The sequence below is a fragment of the Lepidochelys olivacea genome (genome assembly GCF_965140295.1).
Source record: "Lepidochelys olivacea isolate rLepOli2 genome assembly, chromosome: 9".
NCBI lineage: Eukaryota > Metazoa > Chordata > Testudines > Cheloniidae > Lepidochelys > Lepidochelys olivacea.
Window position 1 is genome coordinate 48,422,731 of NC_140419.1, and position 12,753 is coordinate 48,435,483.

The 12,753-nt window shown below is 44.3% G+C and overlaps 1 protein-coding gene across 5 annotated transcripts in view; it reads left to right on the forward strand.

The window, feature by feature from the left end:
• STAG1 (STAG1 cohesin complex component) overlaps positions 1-12,753 on the forward strand; it is a 381,779-nt gene that overhangs the window by 150,283 nt on the left and 218,743 nt on the right. For all 5 annotated transcript variants that reach the window (XM_084638723.1, XM_084638721.1, XM_084638725.1 and 2 more), the window contains 2 exons: positions 6,436-6,640; positions 11,844-11,995. In XM_084638723.1, coding sequence (XP_084494849.1) covers positions 6,436-6,640; positions 11,844-11,995 — 357 coding nt within the window. The remainder of the gene's footprint in view (positions 1-6,435; positions 6,641-11,843; positions 11,996-12,753) is intronic.

Here is a 12,753-nt window from a genome sequence, read left to right on the forward strand (position 1 = left end):
GTGGGATAATAGATCCTTTATATGGGTCAGATAGTAGCAGCCTTTAATCTTCGCCTCAGTAAGTATCCAGTAACTCAGTTATTTCCAGATCACTCTTTTCTTTGTCCATCATCCTTCCCCTTTCTCTTCCAAACATGACTGGACATGAAATGGTTTCTCATAATCAGGAGGTAAGGTGGGTGAAGTAATATCTTTTATTGGACCAACTTACACAGAGTTCTTCTTCATAAACATAGCATTCTGAGGCTTTTAACATGTATCATACGCCAACAAAATGCACATGGTAATATGCAGCACAAATGAAATAAGCCTTGTAGGATGACAGACCCAAAGTGCATGAGATCAAATGGAATCTTAGAAGTTAGGAATACAATAGTCTTATCAGATGACCAAAAGTTGCAAGCAGTGAAGTTTCCACCACTTCTTTTGGGAGACTACTCCACAGTGTAATTCGTTTCACTCTGAGGAGGTATTTCCTGATATCCAACTTACATTTTGTTTCTCTAAATATAGCATCAGTACAGGATGTTTAGTCATGGGACTCATACTTCCAATGTGGACAGAATCCTTTAGCTGAAGAGTTTTGTGGATTCCTTGTTTGACTCTTTGAGGTACAAAAGTGCTAGATAGTGTGCAAGGCCATTCTGGCTAACAATACGTACTTCCACTATTTCTGTCTTGAGAAACATGAGAGTTTCTTGATCTCATGCAGTGAAGGAAGTCCCCAAAGTAACTATAGTTTGACACCACGGACTGCTGCTTTGGCTCTCTCCTGATCATGCAGCCATAGCTTTCTTGCTTTTAGACATGCCTTTTCACTTAGATCCATAATAATGTAATTATTTTTGTTGGCCTGTGATGCTTACTCAGCACTCTGGGTCTGTTGATCCTGAGAGTAAAGGCCTGTTCAGCCCTGTGACTCATCTGCAGCTTGTCTTGCAGCAGCCACTTCATTTCTCCCGTTGGAGCATTTCCATGTTTTATTAGTTGTTTCATGGTATTCAGAGGCTTATTTTTCCATGCCAGAACTTTGCCATTTGTTTGACCCTTCTTACATGTTTTTCAGCATTTTGGCATATTTTGTCAGAGGTTCAGTGAATGTTGTTGTTTTGCTTCACCACAGACTTGCAGTGCTACTTACTTTCTGCTGGTTGTTTTGGAGCCCTCTCTTGGTCTTTTGCTGTCTTCTTCCTCAGTGCTCCAATGTGTGTTTCTCTCAATGCTTTCTACTTTTTAGGATTTTATCTGCTGTCTCAGTCCCTGTGGAGGAAGGAAAGTAGCTCAGCAGTTCATGAGGTGGAAAGATTTCAGTCATGGACGATGTGCTTGCAGGTGCCACCTAGAGCTATCATGTTTCATAGGGAAGACTCAAATCCCTCCTGGAGGAATTACAAAGAGGCTCTCAAAGTCTGGTTCTTCTTTGAATGATGGTACCTATTGTATTCCACTGAGGGCTACGCATGCATACCATGCACCCAGAGTCAGAGAATTTGGAAGTACTGTCTGTTGGTCAGTACATGTGCCCTGGCTCACCTCATGTTTCCATCTGAGGGGGTAAAGGGTGGGGTGGACCCTTTGTCTCTCCAGTACCTTCTTATCACCACATGGTCCAGTCAGAACTTTCAGTGTCCTCATCTCTGACACACTTCTAAAAAAGGATATTTGTAAATAGTTTTTAGATATTTTTATAGCAGTTTTACCACTTTTATATTCTTCTTAGTTTAAGAATTTATAGTTTTAGCAATTGCTTTAGATAGACTTTAGGGTTTTCACTCTCTTGCCCTTCCCCCCCGTTCCCCATATGGGTACTGGAGTATGGCCAGAACTCCAGGCTTCAAACTCTGTGCCTCCTGCCCACAATCCTTCTCAGTCAGTGACAACAGCCAATACTGCCTCTACTGCCTGGGAGAAACTCACATTGCAGCCAGCTGCAGTGTTTGCCACTCCTTCCCCAGCCACACCCGAGAAGGCCAGGCACTTCACCTCTGGAAGCATCTCATGGCGCTTGCCATGTGACTGCACTTAGACCCAGGCCGGGAACCTCCTCTGTACATCGGTCTGATTCAGGGAGGTGTGCGCCTCCCACTACTACGTCCAACTCTGATGCTGGCGGAACCAATCCCACAGATCCCATGGCAGGGCCTATTCGGGAGATAAAGAAGCACTCCCATAAGCATAGGACATAACCTTCCTCCAAATCCAAGATGGACACTCCCTTCACCAGCTTGGCCCAAGGAGACAGAGTTCGTTCCAAGTCCCACAGGCATGAGAAAAAGATCCCATAAACAATGGGATCCAGAGAGATCTGGAGCCACAGCTGCACCTCAAGATGTCTTTGCCTTGCTGGATCCGGAGTCTCCCCCTCCATCAGGTCCCTCCACTTCCAAAGAGATCATATCCCCACCATGGGATATGCATGTGACACTGGGTCCCTCACCCTTTGCTCCTATGCTCTACACTCTCCCATTGGCTCTGATAGTACTGTCATTGGAATCAGAGTCTGCCTTTTCCTCTTCTGATGAGTCAGAACTGGGGGAAGAACCACCCTTACCATACTACTCCTGTGCATGATCACGGAGACCAGCATGTCCATGCAACAACTGCTTCCTCATCTATTCCAGCCTGTTGGTCATATTGAGTACCATCACCTGCTTTCCCCCTTGAATGGTCATTCCAGCAGGGACATGGATGTTATGGTGGAAGACGAACTTTCTAGCCCAGTCCCAGCGGTTCCACCGGAACTAGCAAGATTCCCTTCTTTTTAATCAAATGGAGCAGTTGCTATATCATCCCCTCCCCACCTGATGACTTCAGACAATTCCAGGAGCTTTTGCAGAGAGTTGCAGGGTGCTCTTGGTCAGTGGCGAACATCAACACTGCTTCTATTGCTTGGGAGAAGCCCACATTGCATCCAGGGGCAGTATCTGCCAGTCCTTCCCTAGCCATACTTGAGAAGGCTGAGCTGTTCTCCGGAAGCACATTATGGAAGTCACCATGAGGCCTCCCTCAAACCCAAGCTGGCCAGGGGATCCCCCCTGTACATCGGCCTGAAACAGCCAGGAGCACGCCTCCTGCTACTGAATCTGGATCTGGTACCAGCGGACTATGGACTCCACGCCAGGACCTAGTTGGGAGGTGAGGAAGCATGCCCATAAACGTGGCTTTAAATCGTCCTTGAAACTGAAGAAAGGGGATGCTCCTTCCATGAGTTCGAGTCATGGAGAGGGAACGCGCTCTAAAGCACATAAACACAAGACGAAGTCTCACAAGCAATGGGATCCAGCGATCCCGCATACCAGACTGCAGGTACTGTAGACATCAGCATCCCATAAAGTGCGGAACCCATCCACTCTGGGGAAGTCCACTGTTCCACCATTGGTGCTGTGTAAGGAGAGGGCACCCTTAACACCAGGGAGATCAGGAAAAGCACTTGAATACCAAGACATCTTCAAAGAACCAAGATCGCTACGCTTGCTGGGAACCTGCACCTCTTGGGAGACTATTTCTCCCACTCATGACGTCACCATTACGAGACCCCTTACCTCCTGTTCCGATGGTTTCCACACCTCTGATGGAACCGGAGTCCGCTTTTTCATCCTTGGAAAAGTCAGACAATGGGCAAGGACCATCCATCCCCTACCACCAGTACAGGTACTCCAGAAGACCATCTACATCGTGTCAATATCTTCCATATCCACCACGGGGCCCGCCACAACATCCTCCAGATCCAGCATACTGGCCCTGTGGGGGGCCCTAGTCCCAATACTCCCCCTCACCCCCCAAACACGTCCGGTCCCCAAGGGAAATTTCACCTGCCTCCCCATTAAGGGAGCCTTCGAATAGATGATCAGAGCCGATGCTGGAAGAGGAGCCTCTTAGCACAGTTCCAACGGTGCCACGGAACTGGAGAGATTTTCTTCTTCCTCACCAGATGAGGCAGTAACCTCAGCGTCCCCTTTGCCTCCAGATGACTTCAGAAAATTCCAGGACTTCCTCTGTAGAGTGGCAGGGGAGCTTCATATCCCCATAGAGGAAATCCAGGTTACACAACATAAACACCTGGATACCATTCATTCATCTGCAGCAGCTTCAGCTGCTTTGCCAATCAATGATGCCATCCTCAAGCCAGCTAGGACAGTATGGCATACATTGGCCACAGGCACGCCTATCCCCAAAGCGGGGTTCCAGCTAAGGGGTCTGAGTGCCCCCCCAATTCAGTTGTAGTCCAGCAACACCCACTTTGCACACCATGCAACAAGAGGGCAAGAAGTTGGACCTTTCAGGCTGCAAGGTCTCTTCCTTGGCCAGCCTTCAATTCAGGATTTCAAAACCATTAGGCTTTACTAGCTAAATATGATTTCCTGAATTATAGCAAACTGGAGTAATTTACTGGAAAACTTCCACAGCAAGACCGAGCTCACTTCCAGGTGATCACGGAGGAAGGAAAACTGGTGGCAAGAACAACACTTCAGTCAACGGTGGACATGGTGGATACATTTTCCAGGTCTATGGCTTTGGGCATAGCCATGTGGAGGGAGTCATTGCTCCACTCCCTTGGTTTCCCTAGGGAGGTACAGAACACCATCAAAGATCTCCATTTTGATGAATTTTATCTTTTTAATCAGAAAATGGATGATTCACTTCAGACCCTCAAGGATTCCAGAGTTACCCTACATTTGCTGGATATTTATACACCTGCCCTGAAGAATAGGTTCCGCTGCCCACACAATGCTACAAGTCCTCCCAGTTTTTCCATCAGAGACCTTGTGAGCTTCCACAGAAGCAGTAGAAGACAGAGATCCTGACCCCAGGACCACCTTCACAGCCTTCCTCCATACAGGTGCAACCCCTAGCTAAAAGATATTTCTGGAATATTCTCAAAAGCCAGCAACCATGCCTACCACCATGCGACCACCCTTCCGCCTTCCCTTTTTCCCCAAGCTTAAATGTAATAACAATGGACAAATGGGTGCTAAATGTCATCCACCATGGGTATGTGATTGAGTTCATCACACTACCTCATCTGCAGCCCCCCCGATCACTCCTCAGGGATCACACTTATGACAGCAACTTCACCCAAGAGGTGAGCTCCTTATTGCAGTGAAGAGTGATAGAGTGAGTTCCTGTGGAATATCAGGGCAAAAAGTTCTAATCAGCTTACTTCCTGATATCCAAGAACAATGGCGGATGGAGACCAATTCTGGATCTGCAGTTCCACAAGTCCAAGTTTCTTATGGTCACACTAACAGCGGTCATCCCATCCTAGAAAAAGGCATGTGGTTGTCTCTTGATATGCAAGATGCCTTCACATTGATGTCCATTTGGCGCATAGACCGTTCCTGAGGTTCATGGTCGGCTCGCCCCATTTCCATTAGTGCTCTTCCATTTGGACTCTCTACCATTCCCAGAGTCTTCACCAAGGTCTTCACTGAGGTTTTTCCATTCTGTGCACTGAATAAGGCAGTGTCTTGTGGGAAAAAAACATACACAATGATGTAATTAAAGACTGTATCTTAATGCACGTACCTGGGGAGAGGGGATGAATTAAGGTTGCACAGGCGACCAGAATTGTGGCATTTCACAGCTTTTATCTGCTTGACTTTACAGTCTTAATGTTCTTTTAGGTTTTTGTGTGCATATTTGATTTGTATAGAGAGAATATATTATTTTAGTGTTGGCTGCCAGATAGTAATTGTAGAGTGTGCAGCTTTCTTCTTCAATACTAACAAGTTATATGAAAATAAAAGTTTCACATCTGCTTATTTACATTGCACATTTCAGTCTGCTGTGAGAGAGGAGTCCTAAGGGAATAATAGCATTTTGATCACATAATTAAAGGCTGTATCAAAATGCATATGCACAAGGAAGCAGACTTAAAGCTCCACAGAAACTTTAACTTTGCTATTGCCTGACTTTTGAGCATTTAATTCTGAAACCTTCAAGTTTCATAGGGTTGTTTTGATGGAATACATAATCACAGATATTATGGAGAGACGGCAGTCGCTCTATAGTTAACGCTGCCACTGAGTTTATATTTTACATGTGGTCCTTTCACTTCTGAGGATAACAAAGCACTTGCAAACTGTATGTGCAGTGCCATTGAAATGCAGCGATGTCTGAGATGATGAGGTTGGGAGGATAGTAAAGGAGAGGTGACTGATCACACTGAACTGAAGGTTTCACACTCTCACTCCTACCATGTAATGGTGACTAAAAAGTGGGACTAGAAAACTGGTTGTGTGCCCAGTGCAGTCAATAGTAAAGTTCCCATTGCTTCAGTGGTGCAGGATCCAGCCTTAAGAGAAAGGGAAATCCATATGCACAAGAGAAAATCATGTGTGTTTTCCTTTTTGTAGAATACAAATTCTGTGTATAAAATAGGATTGAATGGGAAGCATTTGTAATATAGAGTATAAATGTTTTCTCTTTTTTCAGGACAGTGGTGACTACCCTCTTACCATGCCTGGGCCACAATGGAAAAAATTTCGATCAAACTTTTGTGAGTTCATTGGAGTGCTGATTCGACAGTGTCAGTATAGCATCATTTATGATGAATATATGATGGATACAGTGATCTCTCTTCTGACTGGTTTGTCGGATTCCCAGGTCCGAGCTTTCAGGCATACCAGTACTCTTGCTGGTAAGTAAGCACAAAGGGGAGAATTTTCCATATACTTATTGGCCTAAGTCTTTCCCCACTGAATTCAAAGGACGTTTTACCATTGACTTAAATGGAAACAGAATAAGACCTACACGAAGTGCTTTTGGAAATTGCACTCAAATTCTAAATATCACACATTTTAATTGTACTAAAGTTTAGTTTTCCTAATTAAACACATGTACATTAAACTATAATATAAAAAGTAGGAATTATTCAGAAGTATGTTTAAATATTAATAGACAATTGAGTTGTTTTCTGTTTCATATTTTTCAATGCAGTGGCTTATATTTATACAGCCTAATGTATAGCTTTCCAATTCTTTTGGCATCTTTGATGTTTTAAAACATCATTTTTATTGAATGAATGTATTGTTTGAGAAAAATCCTTGACTGTCAGTCCGAAAACTGAAATGCTCTGCTTACCTCCCAGCCATATACAGTACAGGCAGTAGTAGTGCAAACTGTTACTGATGGTTCCCCGCAATGTGCCACGAACCGGTCCAGAAAGCTCACTTCGTGTCTCTGAAGGTTGCCACTTACAGTGAAGGCAGCTTTCTGACATAGACTCTTGTCCACAAAGGACTGAATTGAGATGAAGTCATTTCACACCCACCATTGACCAACATTCAGTTCTTCTTCGAGTGATAGTCCATATTGTATTAAGAACATAAGAACTGCCATAGTGGGTCAGACCAAAGATCCATCTAGCCCAGTATCCTGTCTTCCAACAGTGGCCAATGCCAGATGCCTCAGAGGGAATGAACAGAACAGGTAATCAAGTGATCCATCCCCTGTCGCCCATTCCCAGCTTCTGGCAAACAGAGGCTAGGGACACCATCCCTGCCCATCCTGGACCTATCCTCCATGAACTTACCTAGTTCTTTTTTGAACTCTGTTATAGTCTTGGCCTTCACAACATCCTCTGGCAAGGCGTTCCACAGGTTGACTGTGTGTTGTGCGAAAAAATACTTTCTTTAAAACTGCTGCCTGTTAATTTCATTTGGTGCCGTAGTTCTTATGTTGTGAGAAGGAGTAAATAACACTTCCTTATTTACTTTCTCCAAACCAGTCATGATTTTATAGACCTGTATCATATCCCCCTTTAGTCATCTCTTTTCCATGCTGAAAAGTCCCAGTCTTATTAATCGCTCCTCATATGGAAGCCGTTCCATACCCCTAATAATTTTTGTTGCCCTTTTCTGAACCTTTTCCAATATATCTTTTTTGAGATGGGGCAACCACATCTGCACGCAGTATTCAAGATGTAGGCATACCATGGATTTATATAGAGGAAATATTATGTTTTCTGTCTTCTTATCTATCCCTTTCTTAATGATTCCCAGTGTTCTGTTAGCTTTTTTGACTGCTGCTGCACATTGAGTGGATGTTTTCAAAGAACTATCCACAATGACTGTAAGATCTTTTTCTTGAGGGGTAAGAGCTAATTTAGACCCCATCATTTTATATGTTTAGTTGGGATTATGTTTTCCAATATGCATTACTTTGCATTTATCAACATTGAATTCATCTGCCATTTTGTTGCTCAGTCACCCAGTTTTGTGAGATTCCTTTGTAACTCTTTGCAGTCTGCTTTGGACTTAACTAACGTGTAGTTTTGTATCATCTTCAAATTTGCCACTTCACTGTTTACCCCTTTTTCCAGATAATTTATGAATATGTTGATCTGTACTGGTCCCAGTACAGACCCCTAGGGGACACCACTATTTACTTCTCTCCATCCTGAAAACTGACCATTTATTCCTACTCTGTTTCCTATCTTTTAACCAGTTACTGGTCCATGAGAGGACCTTCCCTCTTATCCTATGACTGCTTACTTTGCTTAAGAGCCTTTGGTGAGGGACCTTGTCAAAGGCTTTCTGAAAATCTAAGTACACTATATCCACTGGATCACTCTTGTCCACATGGTTGTTGACCCCCTCAAAAGACTCTAGTAGATTAGTGAGGCATGATTTCCCTTTACAAAAAAACATGTTGACTCTTCCTCAATAAATCATGTTCATCTATGTGTCTGATGATTCTGTTCTTTACTATAGTTTCAACCAGTTTGCCCAGTACTAAAGGTAGGCTTACTGGCCTGTAATTGCTGGGATCGCCTCTGGCGCCTTTTTAAAAAATTGGTGTCACATTAGCTATCCTCCAGTCATCTGGTACAGAAGCTGATTTAAATGATAGGTTACACATCACACTGATTAGTTCTTCAGTTTCACATTTGAGTACCTTCAGAACTCTTCGGTGAATACCATCTGGTCCTGGTGACTTATTAATGTTAAGTTTATCAATTTTGCTCCAAAACCACCTATAATGACACCTCAATCTGGGAAAGTTCCTCAGAATTCATTTAGTTTCTCCTCAATGGCCTTATCATCCTTGAGTGCTTCTTTAGTATCTTGATTGTCCAGTGTCCCCATTGGTTGTTTAGCAGGCTTCCTGCTTCTGATGTACGTAAATTTTTTTTTTTGCTGTTACTTGTGGAATCCACTGAGGGTTATATGCATGCACCATGCGTCCAGAGCTGGAGGTTTTGAAAGTAGTAGCATCTCTTGGTCCAAGCATGTGCCCTTGCTCCACCTCATGGTTTCGTCCGAGGTGATAAAGGCCAGGGTGGACCGACCACCCCTCAGTTCCTTCTCACTGCTTCCCTTCCTCTCTCCCTTCCTTCCCCCGGGACTATGGCCAGGATTCCATGCTTTAAAAGCTGTGTTTCTTGCCCGTGCTCCTTCTCTGTGAGTGAAGAACACCAGCGGTTCCTCTACTGCCGGGGCAAGGCACACATGGTGGCACTTTGCACCATCTGTAAGTCCTTCCTGCCCAGGATGAGGGAAGCCCGTGAGCTCTGCCTTTGCAAATATCTAATGGAGGAAGCAATGAGGCCCTGGGTGCACTAGGATCTAGGCCCAGGAAACCCCCCTGTACAGCAGCCACCACTGGCAGTGAGCACCCCTCTGAGCACCGCACATGCCTTGGAACCAGCGGTACTGAAGACTAAGAACAAGTCCCGACATGAGAGCAGAAGACAGTCTCATGGGCATAAGAGCAGGTCCCCGCAGTGGACTGCTCCCAAGCACAGTGTTTCCTCCCTGAGCTGATCCACGTTGGGTGAGACGTTGCTCACAGAACCGGCTGGAGTGGATTCCCCAGATGGAAGGTAAGGCCAGGCGCAAATGGGATCCGATGGGGATCACACCACACAAACAACCAGAACACTCACTGGTACATGCACCATCCACTATTGCTGGTGCCCACATGCCTGCCATACAGGCTGGCCCACCAGACACCCGCCAGGCCCCTTCAGCATCTCCACTGGGGCTCCATGGACCCCTGGCCACTCAGAGACATTCTTGACAGCGGAGGAGTTAATCCTCCCATCCCTGCAATCTCTCCAGCTTTCTGTTCACCTGCAACATTCCTACTCCTAAGGATGAGCCCCTTCTGCTGCTGACAGAGAAGCCCGTCTCTGACTCATCACAGCACTCTGGTATGAACAGTCTTTTGAATCTGAGGAATTCTCAGAGCTGGACCAGTCATTTTCCTTGATGTTGCACCAGAGTCTTGGATATATGACCCAGACTTTCCTCCCCTCTGGCATATGACCCTACAAAAGGGGCCTGGTACTGTGTCCCATGGACCCCTCTTTTTGGCTGTACTGGGGACCCTGGGATCCCTGCCACAGACACCATGTACTATCTCAGGCTGCTAGCTCCACCGGTCCCGCCTGGCGTATCCTCGTCACCAGATGAGGTGATCATCCCTTTCCTGCTCTCTCTGCCGGATCATCACTGACAATACAGGACTTGTTGCAGAGAGTAGCGGCAGACCTGGGAACCCCATTGGAGGACATTCAGGACCCACAACATTGACTCCTGGACATCCTCCAACCCCACGGTGGCCATCCTGGAACTGGTGTGGGCCGTGTGGCACACACCAGCCACGTGTGCCCCCACACTTATGTGGGTGAAGAGGAGATACTTTGTGCCAGCTAAGGGGGCAGATTTCTTGTTCCCCACCCATTCCCCAGCTCCCTTGTTGTCCAAGTGGATACAGAAGTCCACTCCTTCAGACGAAACAACTAAGAGGCTGGATCTGCTGGGCAAGAAAGTCTGTTCTTCTGTGGGCCTACGATTTCACATTGCCAATTTCCAGGTTCTTCTAGCCAAGTATGACTAATAACTACAATAGGCTAGCAGAGTTCAAGGACAAGATCCCTCTGGAACACCAGGAGCAATTCCAGGCACTGATAGACAGAGGGAGGTTGGTCCTCCAGGCAGCAGTACTTTGATGCGTGCGGGACTGGGTGGGCAAAAAAACAGACTGTGGTCATTTGCAGGAAAACGCTAAGTCTCTCGTCAGTTTGTCAAATAGAATTTCAGCAATGTAAAGCAAAAAAAAAAATTTTTTTTTTAAATAAAGGTTTTAATACTTACATTTAAGTGAGGGCTAGAAAGAGATTTCATGTCTATTATAACAGGAGTTAAAGTATTTTTTTTACATGGTTTAAGCATGAGTTGTTTTATTCTTTTAGTGGTAAATATTATGTCGATTTCTATTTTTTTTATATATATATATATTAACCGATGATGTTGGGTTTTTTTTAGTATCATGGGGGAATCTCTTTTCCAGGATTTGCAAGATTTTAAGGTTTTTGTGGGTGGTAACAGGATAAAAATGCAAGAAAAAATGCGGGAGTGGGTATTTTGGGGTGGGACGGGAGCGGGATTAAAAAAATAGTCCTGTGCAGGGCTTTACTTCAGCTCTCTTGAACAGAGTTGTTATTCATATTCATTTTCCCTAGTGTGTCAGGATCAACACAGACAGTTTTCAATGGAGAAAGGAAAGTTATTTCCAGTAACTGGACTTCTCCAAGTATATTGATTCTGTAGAGCCACACTCACTTACTCACTTGCTCTCCTTCCCCAGCCGGGAATTTTAATGTTACTCTGAATATTTGGGAAGGAACAATGAGGGTTGTTTCTTATATACTCTCAGTTCTAATGTTTGGATCAGTGAGGGGGATGGGTGTGACCTTGATGGGAACTGTTTTCCAGATGGTTCTGTATCCATGTGTCAAGGGTTGCTCACGTCCCGTGAGTGTGAATCTGCAGAGGCAATATGCTTGAGCTTCAGTTACAGGTGAGTAACGTTCCTTTATCTTCCACTCTTTACAGCTATGAAGCTTATGACTGCTCTTGTGAATGTTGCCTTAAACCTGAGTATTCACCAGGATAATACACAGAGGCAGTATGAAGCTGAGAGAAACAAAATGATTGGTAAGAGAGCTAATGAAAGATTGGAGCTGCTGCTTCAAAAAAGGAAAGAGGTAAGTCAAAGAACCAAAGCTATTTTCCTAGTTATATCATTCACTGTTCTGAAAACCTGTAAAAGAATATCTAATTCACAAGTTATTTCCTGAAAAAAATGTAGCCTTTTATAGTATTTATAATTTTGAAAATATGAGTGTGTTTTTTGTTCATAGTGCAAATTTTCAAATTAGTGTATAGTCAGCCTCTTGTCTACAAAGGGGAGCAAATCAATCAAGTACACCAAACAGATTTTTGAAATTTAAATTATTCATGTTTTCTTGTGCTGTACTTGGGGAGAGAGTTTGGTTTTGTGGTTCAAGCACAATATTAGGAAGCAAGAGAGGAGTTCTGTCAAAGAATTTCTCTGTGGTCTCGAGCATATTACTTAGGGCTACATCATCAAGTGTTGGGTTTACACACACAGCTAAGATTGTAAGCAATAGCGCTTCTGCACATATAGAATGATGGCTATTTTCTAAGATTAATGTACTTGATGAGGAAGGCAGAAAATTAGTCCAGAATTGTGCATAGCATGCAGATTTTCGCTAAACATAGAAAAATGAGATTTTGAAGCGGATTCTGTGCTCCATCCAACTGTATTGTCTGCTTCTCCCTTCCCCCAGCACAACTGTAGCTCAGAGAGTGACATTACTTCTTTTTGCACTTTGAAAGAACACCAAACTAAGGGGATATTAAAGTCACTTGGTAAATGCCAGTCTGGTACTAGGTGAGAAAAAAAACATTACAGGGATGATGTAATTATCCAAAAATGGAG